A 24320-nucleotide genomic window follows, 5' to 3' on the forward strand; every position below is an offset into this window, starting at 1 on the left:
TTTACATTCCCACTATCAGAATATGAGTGATCCAGTTTCTCTTCATCGTTGCCAGCATTTAATATTGTCATCACTTTTATTTGAAGTGTGTAGTGATATGTCATTGTGGTTTTAATCTGTTTTTCACTAATGGCTAATCGCGATTCTTTTCATGAGTTTGTTTGGCACCTTATCCTCTTCCATGAAATGTCTGTTTATGGCTTTGGCCCATTTCTAATTGAATTGTTTTTTTTTGTTGTTTTATCTTTCTTTTTACTGTTGACTTTTGAGAGTTCTTTCTGTATTCCAGATGCTACCCCTTTGTTGGATTGCAAATATTTGTAAATTTGTTTGCAAATATTTTCTCCTCATCAATAGATTATATTTTTATTCTCGAATGTATATGTTTAAATAAACATATACCTGTGTGCTCAGCCTATTCCTACAGTCATTTTTCCTTTCTTTTTCATCTAACATAAATACACATTCTGCCTATCAGTTTTCATACATGCCCTAATTATATTTTATAAAACTGTTTCTCTGATTTTTTTGCTTTTTGGTTAAATGACTTTGGAGGGTGGGAGGTTGCAACTTACACTTATGGTATGTCAGAAACTTAGTACATGTGTTCACAGGAAATGAAAGAATTTAACTGAGTTCTTTTCCTTTGCCAAAGTCCAAACAACCAGTTGGAAAATGGAAAATGGAATTATATATATTGCTAGATGCCATGAAGTTAATATTCTATTTATAGTATTTTAAAATAATATCCATATGACACTTTATCAGATTTGTAACTTTACCTAATTAGTATGCTTACTATGGTGTACTAATAAGAGTGATTATGCTTTATTTCAATTTAAAGAATTCCTCTTCATAAAATTTTAAGGAATGTCAAATTCTTCTGTTGTGTCAACAACTGCTCTCCAAATGAGTATTTTATCATAAATGTTGCTTTTTATTCTTTTTTCTTTCATTGGAAACAACCCAGTGGTTTATGTGAATGAGGGGTGTTTTGTTTAATTTTAGCTTTTCTTTCTGTTTCAATTTTTTTCTTTTTTTGCAGCTTTTGTTTTGTGTTTTCTTTGTATGAAAGTCTGTATTTTGCTTTTTAAAAAAACTTTTTTAGCAAGCATGGGAAAATATTCTTGCTTACACTTTGGGAAAGAGAACACCCTAAATGTGGCTTAATAGACATTGTAAATTGTTTCTTTCCCATTTACACGGATATGTGCATTATTGGAAACGTGTGCTTTAGTGGTATATATTTTTGAGTCTAATTAGCTGCCTGCCTGTAATCAGGACTATGTCAACTGTTGTCATTCTAAATGTTTCCTTTCTTTTTTTCAAACACATTTGCCTGATTGACCTTTTTTTTTTTTTTCTCTGTCTTTCTATGGGGCTGCTCCAGGAGCCATGGCTAATCATCTTATAAGCAATGCTCTGCTTCGTCCGCATGGTACTAACAATCCCTATAATACATTGCTTGGGGAACCGGCGGTCTGTAACAACCCTTCTGTCAGCATGTACAACGCACAAGGTGTGCTGGAGTTTATCTTAATTTTTTCAAGTGAGAGTCCCATTTTATGTAGCTTTTATGGCCACATTCTATTTTTCTTTCCTTCCTCCTGCCTTTTCTTTCTTTTGGAAGCAGACACACAGATTCCCTTCACCTTCTACTCCTCTTGGTGCTTTTATTTTCCATTTTCCTTAGGTTTTCCTTCATAAGAAATGGGTTCCTTCCTTCTGATAAACAAATGCTTGATGCATCAATATGTGTGTGTTTCTTTGTAATGTTATAAAATGTATTTGTGGCTTGTCAGTCCTTTTCTTGTTTGTTCTCAATATTAAATACCTACGTATTTATTTTGAGAAATGAGATATTTGCCTAAGGTAAGTAAGATAAAGGAACACTTGATCCATAGTCTTAATGTTATAAGATTTAATAGAAAATAATCTAACTCGGTTATACTGTGAATCAGCACACTCTAGGCACAAAGCATCATTGCTGATGAAAGTATTTAGATTGACTCCAGGGAAAAAAAAATTACATTGAACTAAGCCATAGAGGGAAGATCAGTGAACTTAACAGTAGCAGATCAGATTCTCCCCTAGCTTATGAGCTGGTTCAGGAAGCTCACAAAATCCTTTTCTACCGTGTCTATCTGTTAAAAACAGGCTTTTGAATATGGTTTCTCTATATCCTCTAGCTTTAAGTGGTGTAAAATTTTAATTGTCTCATAAACAAATAAACATAAATCTCTATAAAATGCTTACAGTGTAAGCATTTGATGTGGCTTTACATTTTCTAAGAATAAAATTTTATTAGAGGACAAGAAATTTAAAATATCTAAATCATATGTAAACAGACCACAGGAAAAACCATTCAAATAAAAGTTTCATAAAAGAAAAATCCTAGTCAGTGATCTACTTATTTAAAAGTATATTTGAAAGAAACTTCACTACAACAAAGAGACTTCCAAGATTTATTCAAATCTGATGTGATATATTAGCTGTATTTCATTTTTCCAGGCAATCAAAATTTCTGTTATTTTCAATGAGAATCTTTGTGTGTGTGTGTGTGTGTGTGTGTGTGTGTGTGTGTGTGTTCCTTCCCAGTCCTAGGTAAACAATCAGTGGTTTTAGTGCATAAAATTTGGTGTGAATGCCCATTCCAGACAAGCATGTTTGTTACAACATGGCCACTGGGTGTCTAAAACCATCTGAATTTCCCAGGTGACACTGCCAAATGCAAAGGATGATTTTCAGTTATTTCTAAATACCAAACTCAATAATTCAGAAGTGACTTTAGGAATACAGTCAAGTTGTTTGTCAATAGGATGAAATAAGTAAAGAAACCTTACCATTTTATCAGCTTTCTTAAAGCCCACATATCTTAGAATCATAGACTTTTAAAATAAGAAGAAGGAACAGAGTTCACTGGGTCTTCTTTACTATAGTGCTGATGTTCTGTCAGCCTATGCTTAAGTGTTTCCTCTAATGGGACCCGTCCCACCTCAGGAATTCATATACAGTTGACTCTTAAACAGCAAGGGGTGAGGGTGCCAACCTGTATGCAGTCCAAATCTGCATATAACTTTTGAGCTCCAAAAATCTTAACAGTTAGGTTGGTGCAAAAGTAATTGCGGTTTTCACAATTGTTTTTAACCTTTTAAACCACAATTAGTTTTGCACCAACCTAATACCGTGTTTCCCCGAAAATAAGACCTAGTGGGACAATCAGCTCTAATGCGTCTTTTGGAGCAAAAATTAATATAAGACCCGGTATTATTTTACTTTAAGACTGGGTCTTAGATAATATAATATGATGTATGACCAGGTATAATATATAATATAATAAATATAATACCAGGTCTTATATATATAATAATAACATAATCTAATCTAATCTAATCTAATACAATATAATGCAATACAATATAATATATCACTGGGTCTTATATTAATTTTTGCTTCAAAAGACGCATTACAGCTGATTGTCCGACTAACCGGAAAATAAGCCCTAGCTTGATTTTTCAGGATGACATCCCCTGAACATAAGCCTTAATGCATCTTTTGGAGCAAACCTTAATATAAGACCCGGTTTTATTTTGGGGAAAACACGGTAATAGCCTAGTGTTGACAAGAAGCGTTACCAATAAGAAGAGTAAGTTAACACATATTTAGTATATGTATAATATACTGTAGTCTTACAATAAAGTAAGCTAAAGAAAGCGTTAAGAAAATTATAAGAAAGGGACAGTACAAGTACATTTACAGTATTTATTGAAAAATATCCGCATATAAGTAAGTGGACCTGCACAGTTTAAACCCGTGTTGTTCAAGGGTCAACAGTACTCAATTGTGGAAGTGTTCCATTTGGTGTATGTATTTTTTTCCTTCCACTGAGCTGAAATTTGCCTGTGGCCATGATGCTTAGGTTTGCCATCCAGAGCAGAGAGCAAAGCATTCTGCTCTCTTTGCCTATCCTTTAAATACTTGAAAGCAGCTAACCTGTCTCTTTTAGTCCTCCATTTCCCTAGTGAAACAACCTCAGTGCCATCAATATGAGATAGTTTGTTTCTAGGTCCTTCTTCATGGTTGCCCCCTCCCTTAAATTGTCATTCATCTGTCACTGTCCCTATTTCATTGTAGCACTCAATCAAGTGTCCATTACTCAATGCACCAGATGTGCTTTGGCAGAACAGTTTAGCAGAGCTTATGCTGGTTTTTTGTTTTGGTTTGGTTTTTTTAACTAGGCTATGTGACAGATAATTGTGTCATCAAAACATTTTAAAGTGTGCTGACATATTACTAAGTTTTGAATGATGTTAAACAAAGATTTACACCATATCTGCAAACTAAATCTATTCTACTTTATTCACCTTATACAAAATGTTGTTGGAAATTGCTTTAAAACAAGTAATAAATTTAGATCATATTTTGTTTAGCTTTTTTGATTCAGATATAATTTCCAATGTCTTACATAATGAAAAAATTAACAATTATTGTTACATATTTTTCCTAATTCGGTATCTGCCTTCTTGTTTTATTTTATTTTTACTGGTACCCTAAATTAGGGGACTTTTCTAAGGATGAACCACTTCTGCAAATATTATCAAATTGGAATTCTCATGATGCCAAATTTAAAATAATACCATATAGATTCTAAGTTTTTATTTCCATCGAATCTATTATTGGATAATGCTGTTAAGATTAACAATGAATGCACAAAAGATTCTTCAAATGGATTTGTCATTTGTGCCAGTAAATTAAATAAATTCTACTGAGTTTTCTTAAAAACAAAAGTAAATTTTATTAACATTTTTCACTCAGAAGTATAATTGTTCAGCTATTTGGTGTTTTAATATTTTTAAAATGTTGAGAAACTATGGTAGTGCTTAAAATAATTTGTTTCACCATTGACCCAAAATAAATCTTGGTTTTTGTCATATTGCTGCTAAGCTTATGCTTTCAGATGAATGCACTTATAGTCTTACTGGCAAGGTGAAATGTTACATGAAATATAGGTGGTTCGGTATGTACTGGTGGTTCATGTTGAATTACCACTTGGTTCTGTTCTATGGGTCCTCTGATTCAGTTGCACCATTGCCATCCAAGTAAAGAAGCATTCTAATTTAAAGTATCCGTTTTTGTTTGTAATATCTATGTTTAAAAGTATGTAAATATGTATTTATAGTGTTACTGAAGCTGATAGAGTTAAAATAAAGATGAATAATATATATTTTATTATATTGCATTCACATTGTGCAAATATTTAAAACATTGCACATAGTATTTCTGGACCATTGTCTTCTTGTCAGTATTGGAGAATTCAGTTTTTGTAAGATCAATTTCATTATAGATAAACCTGTCAACAAAACATAATATAGAGAGGAAGTCATGATTTTGCAAAATAATTTACATTTTAAAGTAATTTAACTGACTTCTGAATCTTTAAAGAAAGACATATATCCTTAGGATGGGATTTAGTGAAGAATACATTATAGTTGGTAAGACTACAAAGTTGTATTATAAAATACATAAGTAAATATTCTGTTATAGCTTTCAAACCCTAAATGTAGATGTGAAGAGAAAGAGATAGATAGTAGTACACAGAGGAAATCCAGAAGATTCCCTTTCTGATCCCAGTTCTGCCACTAATATGAGGGTGGTGTTAGATGAGGGTCTGACTCTCTTGGCTGCAGTTTCCTCACCTCTGAAGAGCAGGAATTGAACTTCAGTTATCTCCCATGTGCTTTCCAGTTCTAAAATCCTGTCATTTAAGGAGGGAGCCATAATGAACCTACAAATGATTTCCATCTGTCGCTCTATTGGTTTGGCTCTTTTTCTCCAGTTCTTTTTCTAAAGCCATTTCGAAAATTTAAAAGAAATTTCATCTGCAATTGGAAATATCATTGGTCTTTTGATGAGAAGCAAATCAACATTTAAAGTGCAAACATCACATCTCTGTAACACAGCTTAAATTATAACAAATTGGAATCACTGTAAATGATCTAGCCCAGTGACGTCACTGGTTTTTCTTTTGTGATGATTTAACCCTCCTGTAAACAAAAGCAGCAAGAGTAGTTCTTTTGACCTGATTAAATATGAGTTATTTTAAAAAACAATTTTGCTAGGATTGTTTTTGAAGGATTGACTCTAAAAATGTTTGATTGCATGCGATTGTGCAACAATCCAGAAGAAAACCTGATATTGATGGTGGTATTTTCTTCTCCTCGCATTTTCTTGATGCAGAATAATGATTGGATTTAATGTTTTTCTTTTTCCATAGTATTACAACTTTGAATATGAGCTCCAGAAATGACAGTCTTGATCAGTATTAGTCACGATTAAAAAGAAATATTTGTATAGATACAGTGGGGGAAAAATAACCATTGTACATGGAAAGAAGACACATAAAGGAAAAAAGCACAATTATGAAAAACTTCAACTGCATTTTTCTCTGTATATAAATATATATATGTATATATATATATATATATGTATATATATATATATATATATGAGATAAAGACTTTATAATTTTACTGAAAAAATTAAAGTTTTTAAACAGCATTCCTTAGAAGCAGGTATTCGCTAACACACACATATATAATATTAAAATATAGTTGTGAAAATAGTCATGGCTTGCTCTCAAATTTTTATTCTCCTTATTTGGTGTGATAATCTTAACTGTAAAAAAATGTATATTTCTTTGAAATTTACAAACTGTAGAAATGCTTATTAAATACTCATTTTATTAGAATGTGTTAAGGGGGGTTTCTTATTTTCTGACTAACATTTTAGTATTTTTAATTATGATAAACCATGTAACACAGACTCATGAATTTTGGGGCAGTGGAAATTATTTCCTTTGACTCTTTTTTCTGCATATCATCAATTTGCTTTTTACTCATGTTTCTTCTACTGTCGCTGTAAGCTTACTTGTTGTTTTTTCTTTCCTTTTCTTCATGCTGTCGTTTAGAGCCCTACAGAGAGACAAGTATGGGAGTAAAGCTAAACATTGCATATCAAATGTAATTTTTTTTAGTTCACTTTTATTGCATCACATATAGATGATGTAGTTATTAAAAACAGTTCATCTCACAATTTAAAAACGAAAGAACCTATGAATTGACTTATATAAGTATATGTTAATAGAGATTAGACGCTTCTGTTGTCTGATTCTTTTATCGTGTCACATAATCAACATAGTTGTTAAGTCTCATGTAATGTTTGTGTGAGTTAAATTGTTTTTAAATTAAGCATTTATTTTTGCTAATTCATAATCTTTTAATTTTTATTAGTACATTCCATCATACAAATATATGTCATATGCAACATGCCCACTTTATTTTACTATGGCTGTTTTCAAACCATATCTAATGCATTGACAACAGAAATAAACACATGTTTCAATGCATCAGTTACTCAACCATAACCATCAAGCATACCATAGCAGCCTCTGCAGCAGCAATCACCCATCGCATACGGCCCTTTAAAAAGCATTTACTGTTTTTTTTCTTAACATTGTGGATTTGTCTACAAGATATCTTATGACATGAAAATAAATCGCTTCACTCTATGTCTGTGATCGCTGCTTTTTAATGGATTTTATGTGTTGCTGTTTTTTGAAAACTGTGTTACTTGAATACAGAGTATTCATCAGAAGTCCATATAAAAATTGGCACATTTGGGACACTTTATTTAAACCAGCAAAGAACTACTTCAGTTTTGTTAAATATAATTGCATCACAGATATAGAATGAATGCTGTATTTTCACAAGTTAACAGTGTATTGAGAAGTTTAATAGAATTCTTCAATTAATTGCTCTGTAAAAGAAATACCTTTTCTTATTTACCAGTATTGGTTAAATGTTTGTGTTTTATTTTCTTTTGTGGTTGCATTTGAAGTGATTTATGGAACTATTATAGATTCTTGGATTTCTGTTCATTCAAGAAAATACAAAACCCTTGAAAAAGCATGTGGTCAAATTTATTTCACTGCAGCTGCTTCTTCCCAGAATATAATATTTAACCTCTTTAAAACTCAAACTTTAGCATACATACAAAGTCATCAATCATTATGAAATGGAATCTTTAATACTCACGCTATGTTTTTAGGAATCAGACCCCTAAGTCTTTACACATTCTTTTGTAATATTATCTAATGGCCCTAAACAATTACTAATGCGTTAATATATAATAGTAACCAAAGTGCTTATACCAGAAAAAAAAAATAGAAAATAAATCCAAATGTTTTTGTTTTGAAAGTTCCTATTCGCAAATTATTTTGAAGTGCCATTTATTTGACTAAGCATTATTTCATGACTACATCATTCTGGCAAATTTAACATAATCCTTTTGTGGTTTTTTGTGTAGAGATTATTTTTAATGTTATAAAATTATATATCAAATTATTAGAAACTCATTGATTCTTTTAGTTCGACCAGTATATTCAAAGTACCACACACGAATTATGTTAATATTATACCTATTTCAGTGTTAAGACAACATGTAAAATTAAAAGGTAATTAATTATTAAATTGACTTTGATGTGTATAAATTGAAAGCTATGAATGATTATACCACAATTTTGTGTTATTTTTTCTGAGTTCTAACCAAATAGGTTTCAAATAATTTTAGGCAATGTTTGTGTGGAAATTGCAAATTCATAGTTTTTTTTTTCTTTTTAAGATTTATTTTGAATACTTTTTTAATTTATAAGATTTCTATCAATTGTCCAAGCATACATAGAGATAGAGATAGAGATTTAATAGTGTTTTTTTGTTTCCAAATATTTTATATTTAAAATGCTAGCAATTTATACATACGTCATAGTCTTGTTTTTGCTTTTGTGCTTGTGTATGTGTCCTATGGCCAATTGGATATAAATGTCATAGTGTTTTGTAATCTTTTTCAGAGGGGCTTCTGAACAATGCCAGGGATACAAGTGTCATGGATACTCTACCACTGAATGGTAACCATGGCAATAGTTACAGCATTGCCAGTGGAGAATACCTGAGCAACTGTGTGCAAATCATAGACCGTGGCTACAACCATAATGAGACCGCCCTAGAGAAAAAGATTCTGAAGGAACTCACTTCCAACTATATACCTTCCTACCTGAACAACCACGAGCGCTCCAGCGAACAGAACAGAAATCTGATGAACAAGCTGGTGAATAACCTTGGCAGTGGGAGTGAAGATGACGCCATTGTCCTGGACGACGCCACTTCCTTTAACCACGAGGAGAGTTTGGGCCTGGAACTCATTCATGAGGAATCGGATGCTCCTTTGCTGCCCCCGAGAGTTTACTCCACAGACAACCACCAGCCACACCATTACACCAGACGGCGGATCCCCCAAGACCACAGTGAGAGCTTTTTCCCTTTGCTAACCAACGAGCACACAGAAGATCTTCAGTCACCCCATAGGGACTCTCTCTACACCAGCATGCCAGTCCTGGCTGGTGTGCCTGCCGCAGAGAGTGTTACCACCAGCACCCAGACCGAACCCCCACCGGCCAAATGTGGTGATGCGGAAGATGTTTACTACAAAAGCATGCCAAACCTAGGCTCCAGAAACCACGTCCATCAGCTGCACACCTACTACCAGCTAGGTCGTGGGAGCAGTGATGGATTTATAGTTCCTCCAAACAGAGAAGGGACCCCTCCAGAGGGAAATGCAAAAGGACCTGCTCATTTGGTCACTAGTCTATAGAAGACACAGAGAAATGTAAACCAACAAAACTGCTAACACCTGGTTGACTGTTTTGAGTTGCTATAAGCAGTGGTAATAATGTGTGTACTCCTAAATCTTTATGCTGTTCTTGAACAACAAACTCTCAGACTTTTTTTTTTTAAACTGGGATTTTTAGGTCAGCCCAGGGGAGAAAGATAACTGCTGAAAGTCCCCTGTGCCCTATCTTTTCCTGTCCTTTCCCCCCTCTGATGGAGACTTCATTATGTTAATGAACGAGATATGAAGAAAATGGCGCTCATTGTGGCCTTGTTGAGTTATGTTGTGTTTGTTCTAACATCTCTGATGCTTTGTTACTATAATTACAAGGACCTGTTTTTTAAAAGGCCAGAACGGTTCGACATTAGTAACAATGCTGCATCTAGATTGGAGTGCTGCTCAAACAAACATAAAAGCAAAGCAAAACTGTATCACATAGTGGTTTTTAGTCACTCACAACCTGAATTCACCACAGCAGGAATAGTTGTGGTATACAAAATAGAACAACAAAATTAATAATGAAATGGAGGGGAATTCTAGAATTATATGCTAAATGCATATTTTATGAGTTGCTGTATTAACTGATGATAAAACTAATGGCAGAAAAAAGATTGAACAATTTCTATGTAATGTACAGATACTAGCATTGCACATATAGTCTGCTTTCTGTTCCTCCAGAATTTAAGTCCTGTTAATGTAGTGGAAAAAAAAGAGAAATTTTCTTTTTCTTTCGTGCTGGTCTTGCAAGTTTGTCTACCAGTAAGAGAGCAAAGTTTCCTTCCTTTCTCCTTTGTTTTCTTTCTTTCTTCATTTTCTTTTTCCCCCTTTTCTCTCGTCTCTCTTTCTCTCTCTTGCTCTCTCTTCCTCTCTCTCGCTCCTATTTTCTTTAAAAATTCACTTAGCAAAAAATAAATAAATAAATAAATAATAAATAAATAATAAATAAAACTATCACTTTATAAGAATCATTTTCTAGTAATGCAAACAAATTATTTTTTACAAAAAATAAAATAAATAAAATTAGACTTCCTTCCCTCACTATATATCTTTATTCAGTCAGAATATTTCCAGGAGCATTTTTGCAAATTAGAGCAGGACAAACTTTTATGTTTAGAGTGCACATCTGTTGTAATGCGAGCATATTTGGCAACTGATTCATCACCAAGACAGTAGCTATGATTCTAGAAGTCAAGAGGTGTCAATAGAACTAGTGGGGCTTCTGCATGTGAAAAAAAAAAAAAAATGGTATCCCATAGGCATTAAAGTGCTGAATGCTCAGTCTGATCCCCAAGTGGGCACCTGCACTACCAATTTTTAAAGGGAATTCACTCTCTCATAATAAGAATCAAAAGGTCAAGTTATTTTGAAGTGATTTAAAAAAAAAAAAAACTCTTCTGTTAACAGGAAAATTTATTTATTTGACAAGATTTTAAGTAATGTAGGAATACAAGAGGTATATTAGCAGCACATACATTTTTTTTTAAATTTATGTTCCATTTTGTATGGTCTCAAAGTTGGATGACCTCATTACTAATATTTGTTGTAAAAGTGAAACTTGTTTGCCAACCAATAAACAACTGATTGAGATTTAGTAGATACTGTATTGATGTATGTACTATACGATTAATTATTCTTTTTATTTTTCTCGCCTTTCTTTCCATCTGTTTTCAGTATATAAACTTTGCTAAATCCTCTACGGCCCAAATGAGCCATGCAAAAGAAATCAATCTGCCTAAATGAATAACCTAAGCACAAAATTATACAGCTTTTACAAAGGACTGGAAAAATGGGATGGTCATGTTTCTGTTAGCGGAAATAAGATGCGTAACTTACTTTCAAACAGGTTAATATATAGGTTATTATGTGCTTATTTATAAACCGGCTACAGTCTCTATGCTTATTATAAAAGCCAGATTCAGTCAGATGTTTAAATATTGAATTTGGGCGGGGGGGATGTGGATTATTTTTTTTCCCTCCCTTGTAAGCTCCATTTCGATGTTAGAAATTTAAATTTACTCAATTGGCAAAATTGCTGCAAAAATAACAGCAAAGAGAATATCCGTTTCATAAAGATAGTATAAGACATTATAATGCTAATTTTTTCTTGTTCTATATAAGGAAAAAAATGGGAGGGAAAAAGGCCTTTCAAATAAACTTTCTGGATCTCCCAGTGCAGAAGAACCTTTACCACAGTGTCTACATATGGAGGCCCTCCTAGGGCAAAGTTAGAATGAATTTGCCAAATTATAATTTCTCTTTATATCTTGGTGATTTATTTTTCTTTTTCCTTTTCATTTCCCAAAAAATCTAAACACTAGCCACCTATAAATTAGTTTCTTAAATTAATATGAGGAGTAGTATGGAAAATAACTAGTCATTTATAAATATGGTTTTAAAATATATGACAAAAGGAAACATTCTGTGGTGGGTCAGAGTACACCGTAACCTTTATATCACCTCAAAATATCTTATGCATCATTCCTTTTTAGTCATTTAACATGAATATTTTTTAGGTCTACAGATTTTCTTTAAATTGTAGGAGAACCACAGCTTTAACCGTTATTAGGTTTTCTCACTCCACACTATGGCAATATTAGCACCCGAAATGTGGTTAGCCTATCTGGTACATAGAATATAGTTGGTAATGAAAGAACCATTTTTAGCCTTGCTGAAGGTAACTTCAGAAACACGAAAATGGTCTCTGGATTATGAGCACTTACGTTTGTTTTGCCAATCCAACAGTAATCTTTATGAGAGCAACTCTGTCAACAAGAAGCTAGTTTCACAGAACAATGGGGAAACTACCTCACTTCAGCTTGCTGATGCTGCCAATTCTCATTTTTGATGTTTGCTACCGCCCTGCCCATTATCTTTTGTGGTTTATTATATGGAAATTTGAAGCAGGTAGCCTCCCAGCTCTCCATAGACCAAGTTGAAGAACATCACTTGAATACATAAACTGGTGCAGAAGGCCATTCAGTACTGTCAGTTACTACCAAGCTCTTACATCAAGATGAAAGGGTGAGATTTTTGAACTTGCATACATCATAACTGCTGTGCTTTCAGAGAGCCTAAAGATCCCAAAGACCTTCACAGGAAGAAATTGTTCCCCCAAGTTTTATGTGACTATAATGAAAAGAAAACAGTGGATAAAAGAGTTATGTGTATACATTTCAATAGAAATTTGTGTCCTCTCTACACTAGCAGGTCTTGAATTCCTAAAATGGAATCTTTTTTTTCCCCATACATATTCATGTGTAGCTATTGATAAATTATTTTTTTTTTAATTTTCTTGTTTTATCTATCACTTTTGGTTGAGGATATTTTCAGTACTCTGTGACATTCATGACCGACTTACCTGCATATTTCTGATGTGTTTATGTGATTTTCCATTAAGAAGTAAATTTGCAACAAACATATATTATACATACATAGCACATTATCTGATAGCTGGAAGTAAAAATTATGCCAATGAAAAAAGCAATTATTATTTCCTAAAATAATATTTTTGTAACATTTTACACTTGATTTTTTTTTTTTTTCCCTTTGCGGTCTATCTCACATAATACTTTATCAGGGCATTAGCAAAGAGACCACATGTTTAGTTAATTCAGAAACTGTAGGAATATTGCTTAGCCATGTCCTAATTGATAATATTTATGGAGAAATCTAAAATTTGTGAAGGAGAAACAGGTTGGAATTCCAATTAAATTTTTTGAGCACCCTTCTTTATTTCCACTCTATTAAAGTTAAAAAAAAAAAACTATAGTTGAATAATAAATTGCTATGCTAAAATAATCATAAAAACAGAAAAGAACTGGCATGAGAAAAATTATATTGAAACAAAAATAATCAGGACAATGTATCAATCAAATGTAAGTGGTGGAAATGCCCTTTCTGCAAAACAAATTCACAAATACTCTAAATTAGAATGTAATTTATGATCTCTATTTTTAAAATCCCTGTTAATCTAAAAATGTTCACAAATTGATGAAAGATCTTTAAGATTTAGTATTTTTTTATTTTTTAATATTAATCGGTGTGATAAACTTTTCATGATAATGGAGATAAAGGTGTAAGTGAATTAATAATATTTACAAAGAACCCGTAGACTTAATTGTAGGCAATAATTTTAGGCTTTTTCCCCCCACAAAAGTTCAAATCTATTGGCTGATTTGCTTACACTAAAAAAATGACATTAAAAACTTTAAAGGCTGACTTTCTGCATAATGTAGAGACCAAACGGGAGAGAAAAAAATATTTTCTGGGTTGTCTAAAGATCAACTCAAAACTAATAAATAATCATGTTTGATTAGTGAAAGAATAATTAGTTTTTAGAAGTTGTCTATCAGCACTGTACCAAAGTGCCATTGCTTGGGATGTTTCTAGGGGGAGAAAAGAAAAAAAAAAAAAAGAAAAATACTACAGAACTACTATGCATGTCAGTTCAAATTTAGACAGAGAGAAAAGGAATCCAAACCCTAATTTGATTTTGAGCAATTCTGAAAATACTGATAAGAATGTCCTTTCTTCTCTAACAAAAATACTTGAGATAAAATAACAGTATGTATGATCTTTAGTATATTGTAGTAGTACCAAGATAGGAAGATTTAATTAGTTCATGTTTAATAATTCATAACTATAACTTACCACATAATTACTATGCATTCCTAAGTGATACTTTAAATATATCTTGTTAGATTTCTACACATCCATAAATTATTTAGAAACATGGAAGCACAAGCGTGAAGCAGCAACATTGCAAAGTAGCTTAGGGAAGCATTTTTGTGCAAAAGAATTCTACATGAGAAGTTTCTTTGAGCTCATAAAATGCATTCAATGGATCCCAAATATAAATTTAATTTTGTAATAAGCAAATATGTCCTTAAACTATCTGAAAATATTGCTAAATATCTAATTTTTTTTTGTTTCTAGACTAGTAGAAATTAAAAAGTGTTGGTAGCTGCTTCTTTCCTGCTTAGACCATAAAAGGAATCTTTTCTATTTACTAATTAACTTGATTACTTCCTCTTTGCTTTAAAAAGGAAATCAATCTTTCACCTTCACCTGTACATATACTTGCATACTCTGATTCCTTTTATTTTACAGCTTGCAGAGGAAATAGCTTGTTTACAATATTGCAAACTTTATGATTTCTGCAATAAAATGGGTAGTTATTATGGTTTTGCATATTCTCATTTGAAATAAAGTTATTACTATTTCCTCTTTTTAAAAAAACTTAAAAGTCAGCATTTCCTAACCATCTAAGACCTTTAAGTTATTATTTAAATGTCTTGATTTCAGCTATGTTTTGATGTTTCCTTCTTTTAATATACTATATCATGGATTTTTTTTCCCTCATTTAATTTATGTCTCAGAGTATTTCAAAGGTGAATGCAAACTATGATTTTTAAGAAGGCATGTGAAAGGAGAGCTTTAATTTATATGAAGAAGTCCAGGAAGACTATACAAGAAAAAAACCTCTGTTGGGATAACCAAATCTTTTTGAACAGAAGAAGAGAACCAAGTTGGCAAATTTACGGTGAGGTAGCAGGACCTAAATTAGAGTTACAGAGAAAAATTTTCCAGGAAATAATAATGAAATCATTTAGAGTAATAAAAGTCTTAAACACTGTACCAAATACTATTAATGAAAAAAATAGAGTTTACCATATTATAATTTTATCCTACTCATGCCACAGGAAACACTAAAGACTTTTAACACTATACATATTTCTTGTCTAGCTACATCCTCTCCTAAGGAAACGTGAATATTTTATAAATGTTTCTTAAATACAAGTATTTTTGCCTCGATTCACTTTCACTCTCTAATCTGCTTACTCTCTTGTATGCCAACACAGTTAATGCTACTAGTAGCTTTGTACCTTTTAGAACTTTATTATGAATCTTTCTAATAAACATTAAATTAATATTAACTTGGAATTATGTACATTGTGCAAAATAATTCATAACCAACAGCAATATTCATATTACCAGATAACTCATTATATATGAATATTACTTTGAGACTGAACAAATAATTGCACTGCTGAAAATATTATTCTGAAGTCCTCTCTCTTCAATTATTGTAGTCAGTTTATAAAATTCTGCAGACAGTTGTCCACATTATGTGTTATCAGAGTACTCCATAATCCAAATGTGTCTAAAAGTATTCCCAATGCTTTTTCATTCTAAAATGCCAAAGGAAAGAGCTTGAAAGACGAGGAAAGTAAAGCCAACTTCTAAGGATCTAATTTAGATAAACATTGTCATTCAAAATGAATAATTTTAAAATGAGATGTTCCACTCTGTGATCTAAGGCAGGGGTTATTAAAGATTTGCAGTTAGTACAATATTGGAGGATTGTAAATTTTAAAAGGTTTTAAGTTTGCATCAATGGCCCAAGACTGCAGAATTTCACACTACATTGGCAAGGAAATATGTTTAAAATCCAGTAAAACATGTTTTAAAGACACTTAAAGTAGCTTTTTAAAGGTTAAGAATTCCTCTGATTCTTCTGAAGGTAAAACTGGCAACATGACTCTCGCTTCGAAATGAAATGTCTTGGTTGACCTCAAAAAGTATTTGGCAAAATTCACCAATGACATCAAGTCTTTCACCGTAGGTTCAAAGTCGTTGGGGATGGAGCTCAGAATACAGTGACGACAAGAGTGTCCTCTTACGCTGACCACTGCCTGGTCTTCTACAGCCTTTCTTTAATGCCGTGAATTTCAAGTTGTTACAATGACTTGTATTTTGAATGACATTATGAATCAAGAAAGATGAGGAAAAATCATTTAAAGTTGGTTTTCATGACTCATTTAAGAATAAAGATTTCCTTTATCATCCTAAGTAATAAAAGATAATGTGTCTTGAAACAGAGCTGTGGACAATCAGAATGTGTTCATTTATAAATAAGTCCTTTTTGTACATTCTAACAGTGACCTTTGCCTAGGAACTATAAAATTGGGAATTGCAGAAAGAGCTTGATTTCCTTTCCCTTCATTTGGTTTCTGTAAATGCAATTGGAAAGTAGAAAGATAATTTGGAAAAGATTTTCATACTGTTTTCCCACTTGCCAAGCATTAAATCTAATTCAAGATTATCTTTTAAAAAATGATAGTATATTTTAAAAACGAACAGCTAATTAAGTCATTTCTCATTGATAAGGAGAATCAGATTTTAGGAACAAGAATATAGCTATTGCAGGCTTTGGTCTCTTACCATTCTCATGTATTTACACATGGCATTAATCTTATTATATACACCTACCAGATTTCAATCTACTGGATTTTCCCCCTTGTACAACCTTCCAACCTTTTGTCCCCCTTAAATGCTCTGTACAATCACATGTAAAATCATGAGCTACAAACCTCAATAAAAAATGTCAGTGAACAATAAGTGATGTAGTCACTGTTATTATATGGTAGTACCAAAACTTTGGTTTTGGGACAGTATTTCAAACTGCAGGACAATCATTGAAATATGGACTCCTAATATATTTCCTTACTATCCCCAAACCCTGTTACCCTACTCTTCACACATTGAAAATAAAATAAGAGGCTTTTTTTTTTACTTTCCTTTATGTTTTCAGAGAACTGCTGCCGCCCAATGTGTTTATAAGGCTATTTGTTTTTTTCCAGGAAGATAGAAAGTTAAATTAACAACTTACTGTTTGCCCTTAAAATTTGTCAGTAATGAGATATAATCAAATGTAATCTTCTATCTGCTGCCTGATCTTATTTCTCCTTATCTCATACTTGGGAAATGGACAGTCAAATACCAAAGAATGTCTGGTCCAAAGGAGAATTTGGAGATTTGTTTGTGCTATGACATGCCTTTCTTCTTTTGAATAAAACTCACAGTAAATGTTACTGAATGTCTTATCACAAAGAGAGATGTTCTATAATCACCATTATGTAGTGATTGTAGATCCAGAGTGTGTAGTATGTACCTGGAACATTACATTTTTTTCATTTAATCTTCCCAATAATGTGGTAAAACGGATTTTTTTCATACTCACTGTTAGAGGAAATTTAAATTCAGATTCATAGTCATAGAGCTGTCTAAAATCCATTTTATTCTTTTTAATCATGTTATACTGCAACTAAATGATAGTTAAAAAGAACCCATGCCTTTTCCTTTAAATAAGGGGGAGAAACAGGCATTCGAGGAAACTGAAAAACCACAGATCCTGCTTCTAAAGAGTTCAAAAGTTTATGTAAACTCCATTTTCCTAGGCAATTGAGAGAGACGTAGAGATATCACCAATTCTATACCTTTAAACAAATTACTTTTCTAATAGGATTTCTCATCTCTAAAGTAAATACAATATCTTGTATGTGACATATAATGTACCTGGAACACATGAAATTCTCATCCAGAAAATTCTTAAACAGATTCTGGGTTAGTACTAAATAGTACTAATAGTTTCTGTCATTACGCATGCCCCCACCTACCCCCACATATAATGATTAGAGAATAGTAGTATGCTTCTAAATCAAGTTCTGGTTAAAGTTCCACTCTGTTATGTATGACTGGTTTATTTCATTATCAGAGATGTATAATAACTACAAGTTTCTTAGTCTTCTTTTTTCAAACATATTTTTAATTTTCCAATTACATTTGGCATACAATATAGTTTCAGCTCTGCAACATAGTGATTAGACATTTACGTAACTTACAAAGTGGCCTAATATTTATGTATGCAATTTCTTAATATTTAAACCTACACAATGGTACCATTGTACTTCTAGGTCACAAATGCAGAACTTTAAATTTTGTATTAAGCAGTCTAATTTGTTGAAAAAAAATGGTTCTGAGTTAAATGTATTTGGGAGACGCCAGGCTAAAGAAAATAAAATAGTGTTATTGTTGTTTTATTGTAGGATTTCAGCAAATGCGTTGCAAAACTACAAGAGAAATGTAAATATATTATATATATATATATACATGCTGTTGTTTCCTGAAATTATTTAGCCCTGAAATTCTCAAGGAACCTAAAAATACATTGGGAAGTGTTAACCCACGGAACTCACTTTGTGAGTTCCCAAAATAGTTTTTGTTACACCTCCCAAAATAGTTTTGTTACAACTGAGGTTTGGTTTGGTTTGGTTTCTGAATATTTTACATCAATGAAATGCTGGCGGTGTGAGTCCTTCAATATTAGCTTTAGAATTCATGATAAAATAATGTTATAAAAGTTTCTTCACTAAATGTCTGGTTCCAATCTTTAGGTGGAAAAAGAACAATTAATGAGATGAATGCTACCTGGATAATTGTGCCCTAACTATAGAATCCCTTTATTGCACTATAGCTTCCTATCTTCTAATTTCAAATATCCATCTGGCTGCAGCAACTAGAGACAAAAAGAGTCAATACTCAACAACTGGTTTTCTCATTTATGAAGTACATATGAATTACAGGGGAATCATGTTAAAATGAAAATTTTGATCTCTGTTAATCTGGAGGTGTGAGTTTCTGCATTTCAAACAAGCTCTCAGGGATGCCTGCATGGCTGCTCCACCTGGTACCATGGCCCTGAGACTCTCTCTCTGTCTCTTCTTCAGAAACACACTATGCCTTGCTCTAAGGATTTTTTTCCAAACTAATTTTTTTGAGTTGTAAAACATCCGACTGTTGCAATTGGAGATCCTTGCTGGTCTTCGGTTTGTATGTACAGTAAGGAATACTCCCATAGGTAAGTATGATAAAAAGTGAAAAATTAAACAATATCCAAGAAAGAAACATCATTATGTTTATAGATTAATCAATTTCTAAAAATATCAGTTGTAATTAATTACAGTATGTTCTCACTTAATATCATCAATATGTTCGGTGACTTTAAGCAAAATTACATATAACAAAACCAATCTTACCATAGGCTAATTGATCATTGTGAATTAGATAATTCTTATAATGAACATTATCTTCCAGAAAATCACAACTCTAAAAACAAGATCCATGCCTGACTCTCCAAAATATTAATTCTTTTTATATTTCCAGTTGAGGGGGGAAAACAACTCACTAAAGCCTTTTATTTTTAAATCCTTGCTTTGTGTATGTGAAATGTAGGAATGTGTATTTTCTATTTAGTATATAGCCTTAATTCTACCACATTCCAGAAATTAAGTTATTTTTAAAATTTTGGGAAAAAGTAAAGTGTATTAAAATACAAGCCCCTTGTCTTGCACTTTATACTTCTTAAAGCTAATAATTGTTCACATTCTTGGAAAGTCTTTAGTGTTAATTTCCATCATTTAATTATAATGGATAAAAACAGATTTCCATTAATTCTGTTAACAGCAAAAAAATAAACTAAGAAGAAATAGATTCAAACGGAAAAAAATTACTCAGTTTCTTTGTAAATTTAACCTTTTATTTTAAATTTCTATTTTGAAGTATGACATGCTATTTTCTATAATCTAAAATATTTAAATCAATGTTTTACAGTTGTAACCTATTTAAACATAACTTACCTAAAAGATTAAATATAATACCTGGTGTTATTATTTGATTTTAAAATTTAAATTGGAATAATATCTGAGATTGAGGAGTCAAGATATTTAAATCTCTGTGAAAAGCACAATAATTCAATCTTGTATTTTATTCTCTTATTTTGAAAAGAGTATGATTAAATTTATCTTTCTATTTTCATGTGTTATTGTGAGGGTCAATAAAATAGTTAACTCAGTATTTCCCATCCCTGGCTTTTTTAGAATTACCTAGAGTTTATTTAAAACTATGGATCACTGCTTTTAATTTCAGCTTTTTAATTGAATTGTTTTCTGAGAGTCTGAACAACATTTTTCTGGTTAAATGAGAAACTTTACACTTTTTAGTTCTAAAAAAGAAAGGACATTTATTTCCCCAACCCAAATAGCCAATGGGGTGACAGCAATTGTTTTACACCCCCAAATGCTTAGTGGCAGAGATGGGTTCAGTGAGGCATTTGTGTGATAACACAGCTCATCCTGGAGAAGTGGCTGTCATGGTTCTGGCAGCCTATGGTAAAGTCTCACTGGCTCTTGCTCCATAGGTGATTGTCAAACTTTGTGGGGTTGCCTGGGAAAACTTTCCTCTAGGGGGTGAAGCGGTCCTATAGGAATATCCACCACATTTGGCTCATCTGGAGACATGCACGTAAAGGCTGGTTTTCCCTGGTAGTTTGTTCAGAATCTACAGATCTCAAAATTAAGATGGGAAATCGTGCCTTCTGAGCCCACAAGACCCACACCAGTCAGCCCCCCATTTCTAATATGGACAATATGAGAATCCTTTGATATTTAAATTAATCTTTTGAACACACAATTAGAAAAAGATAGCTATAAAATTACACACAATGAATTAGAAACTCAGAACTTAAAAAGGCCTTCTCCCCTAAGCTAAAATGAAACTATGTAAAAGAATTTACAAAGGAAATAAAAGAAATAAAGTATTTAGATAAATGGATCAACCTATGATGTTGTTTAGATGTCAACCCAGTCCTTCGAAGTACTAAAAATGGATATCCTTATTTTAAACGGAGGAAGGTCATGTGGAACTTGACTTGTCAAGGACAGATATAAATTGTAAAATGCCTCCAGAACAAAATTTGGATCTGACTGTTCTTTGTGTCTGTCTGTGTATGTCAATACATCTATGTTATAAATGTGAGAAATTTTTATACCTCCAAATGGTATTGTTAAAATGAATTTAAAGGGAAGTGCTTGTAAGGATATGGTATTCTATAATTCTCAGGAATACAGAAACTAATTCAAATGCTTTTCAAGTTCACATGGTTAAAGATTAATTTTTAGTAAATAAAAGTTAGCTTAAAAACTTAAGTTTTTGGTTTAAGTAAAACAGACATGTCTTTCTTTTGCCTAGGTTTCGCAAAAATAAATATGTGTTAATAATTAACTTTGATGTCTATGAAATGTGTTTCTAGAGTTTATAAAATGTCTTCATAAATCTGTCAAGCTGAAGAATGTCAATTGATTATTACTTCTTAGTTTTCATTGGACATTGAGGTTTTAAGGATTAAAAATCTCAATATAAGTAAGAATAACTTTGCAGTGTTTCAGAAGAGACCCTGGAACACCTCAAAAGATTTAAAATTGCATCGGAAGCATTGTAAAATAAGTGATGAAAACTTCTAAGATATATTGTATGGGTAAACAATGGTTGTAAATTAAATGATATTCGGAGCTATGGAAAACCCAAGACAGCCACTTGGTTCTTGTTTGCTCCCTGGCAACTCACATTTTTTCAGTTTTTGCATTCCTTCATGCATGACCATGCATTTAAGTTGAAATTAAATGAAGGAACTTAGGAGCTGACATTGATGTAAGGAGACATCTTACACTATTGCCAAGGTTTGATAGAGTCACTTCAAGAAAATGCCAAGTTGGTAACCACTTCCTTTCACAGCAACATCCCAGAAGACAGAGTTTAAAAATCATTGGCTGCTACTTGGAGATATTGTTTATTAGAAAGGACATCAAATAAAAGACACACTCCAATCTCATTGGAAGAGACCTTATCAGGCAACTTACCGCAAATGGACATCTGCCCCTGTCTATGGACATCAAAGACTGCTTGAGGACATGAAGCCACCGACCTCAGAGGTAGGCAGCTATCCCAAGATATCACAAGGTCTGTATTCCTACAGAGTAATGTTGATCTTAGAAACCAATAGTTGGATTGTCTTTACCTGTCTGCTAATGATATTAGTCATAATAATAGTAATACTTGTTATTTGGGTTTTTCTGTATAGTTCAACTGCTTATGATTACTGAAGATGCATAAGATAACAGATATACTCTTTTCATGGTTTATGTAAATGTTACATTTGATGCCAAATACAGGAAAATGAGACAGAACGCAAAACTCGGATCATGATATTTCAAAGAATAGAAATCATCCAGAGTGTTTTGTTTTGTTTTGTTTTTTTTTTGGTTTGTTTTTTTGCTGAAGTTTCTGTTTTCTGCAGTGAAAGCCGTAAGACCTGGCTGTCTTCCATTTACCTGCCCTTCCCTTTTAGGAAAAACCCAGCCTCAAGATCCCATGGTTATGATCTTGCCCTGTCCCCAGCGGCCAGCAAGGTGACTTCAATACTGAGACTTCCTAGGAATGAGCTTCCCTAGTGCAATGAGACCACACTATCCAACCAGCAGCTTGGTTATCAATGCATCCTTTGGATTGATTTATAACTAAAAGGGAGAACTGTGGATGAGAAAATGGGGTTCTATGGAAAGGAACCTTACAGGGTGATCTAATCATAAATTCCTAACTGGTCAGGTGATGGTAAGTAGTCACACACCTCAGGCATATAACTTTTTAAGAAAAGGTGTACCTCCGCCTTAACCAAGCCCTGTCCATTGTTTCTGTGCATCTAGGTTCACACAGCTTTGAAATGCCTTTTTGGACTCCTCCTTCTAATGTGTGAACCACTCTTCCAGACCTCCTGTCCTTCTAAAAAGTAACCATTCTCAAGAAAGCAAATAATTTTAACTACCCTGTAATCTACTCCCTACCTTGCTTTCTCTCACCTTTACATAATCTTCCTTACACTCCCTCCTTAATTTCAAATGCATAAAATAAACTGCATAACTGTTATTCTCCTGAGAGTTTGAGATCTTCTTGCTCCCTGGCATATGTTGTCAGTTTGCCTCAAATAAACTCATAAAAATTCTCTACATGTTTGCATTGACAAAGCTAAACTCCATCCAATTCCATAGAAATATGGGATCTCTTTTCTCTGTTTAAGTCTTTCCTATCAGTCTCGTTCTCAGTCTTTCTCTTATGTTTAATCTCAGGCTTACTCTTTTCCCCCTTTTGGTCCTGTGTTCCACAAAGGTTATTGATATCTTATCTGTTCTTTCTTTGCTCCATATACCAAGAGTGTCTTCTCTCACTCAGTCTTGAGATTGACTCATCCACCAGCGCTTTACCTTGTCTCCCTTCCTTCTCTCAATATTCCCAGGTCCTCATTCATGCAGGAGCTAATTTTTGTGTCAGGGTTTCCTGATCAGCACATTATGTACTATTGTTTATTCTTACATTCTTTTCCCGACTAAGCCTTCCTACTGCACTATGTCTGCCTCATATATGATCTGTATGACCTAATTTCTACTCTCTTACTAGAGTATTTTTCAGGATCCTTTGGTTTTAAGTAATAGAACCATAACTTAAACAAACTAAACAATTTAAAAAAAAATAATCTCATATTTTCAATGGACTGTATCCACACCCTTAATCAGGAATGAAAAGGCTAAGGCCAGCGCTAATTTGGAACCAGGACAGCAAGCACGGTAAAGAATTCCCCTGCATCTTATTTCTGTTTTTCCCTGTGTGGTAGCTTGTTTTTTCCCCCCTACTGACAGGCAGTATTTTAAGGCCGTTGATTATCCAGACTTTGAATCTAGACTGCCCAAATTATAAGCTTGCTTTCCCCATATTAAAGTCTTGTGATTTGGGGCAAATTCCTCTTTGCATGTCAGTTTCCTCTTCTGTAAAATGGAGGCAATAATAAAAACTACTGAATAGAGTTATTAGGATAACAGATAAAATCAGGAGTTACTGAAATATTTAGATCAGTGCCTGGCACATGCTAA

General features: G+C 32.8%; 1 protein-coding gene across 14 annotated transcripts in view; it reads left to right on the forward strand.

Moving 5' to 3' along the window:
- Positions 1-17105, forward strand: part of ADGRL3 (adhesion G protein-coupled receptor L3) — a 747432-nt gene extending 730327 nt beyond the window's left edge. For 5 of the 14 annotated variants that reach the window (XM_033106169.1, XM_033106172.1, XM_033106174.1 and 2 more), the window contains 3 exons: positions 1391-1519; positions 6968-6985; positions 8906-17105. In XM_033106169.1, the coding sequence (XP_032962060.1) occupies positions 1391-1519; positions 6968-6985; positions 8906-9705 (947 nt within the window). In that variant the 3' untranslated portion in view covers positions 9706-17105. Of the gene's footprint in view, positions 1-1390; positions 1520-6967; positions 7020-8905 lie in introns of all 14 variants that reach the window. The other 9 variants (XM_033106176.1, XM_033106178.1, XM_033106180.1 and 6 more) reach the window with 6 other exon arrangements.
- Positions 17106-24320: the final 7215 nt, after the last annotated feature.

This window comes from Rhinolophus ferrumequinum, chromosome 5, assembly GCF_004115265.2.
Source record: "Rhinolophus ferrumequinum isolate MPI-CBG mRhiFer1 chromosome 5, mRhiFer1_v1.p, whole genome shotgun sequence".
Classification (NCBI taxonomy): domain Eukaryota; kingdom Metazoa; phylum Chordata; class Mammalia; order Chiroptera; family Rhinolophidae; genus Rhinolophus; species Rhinolophus ferrumequinum.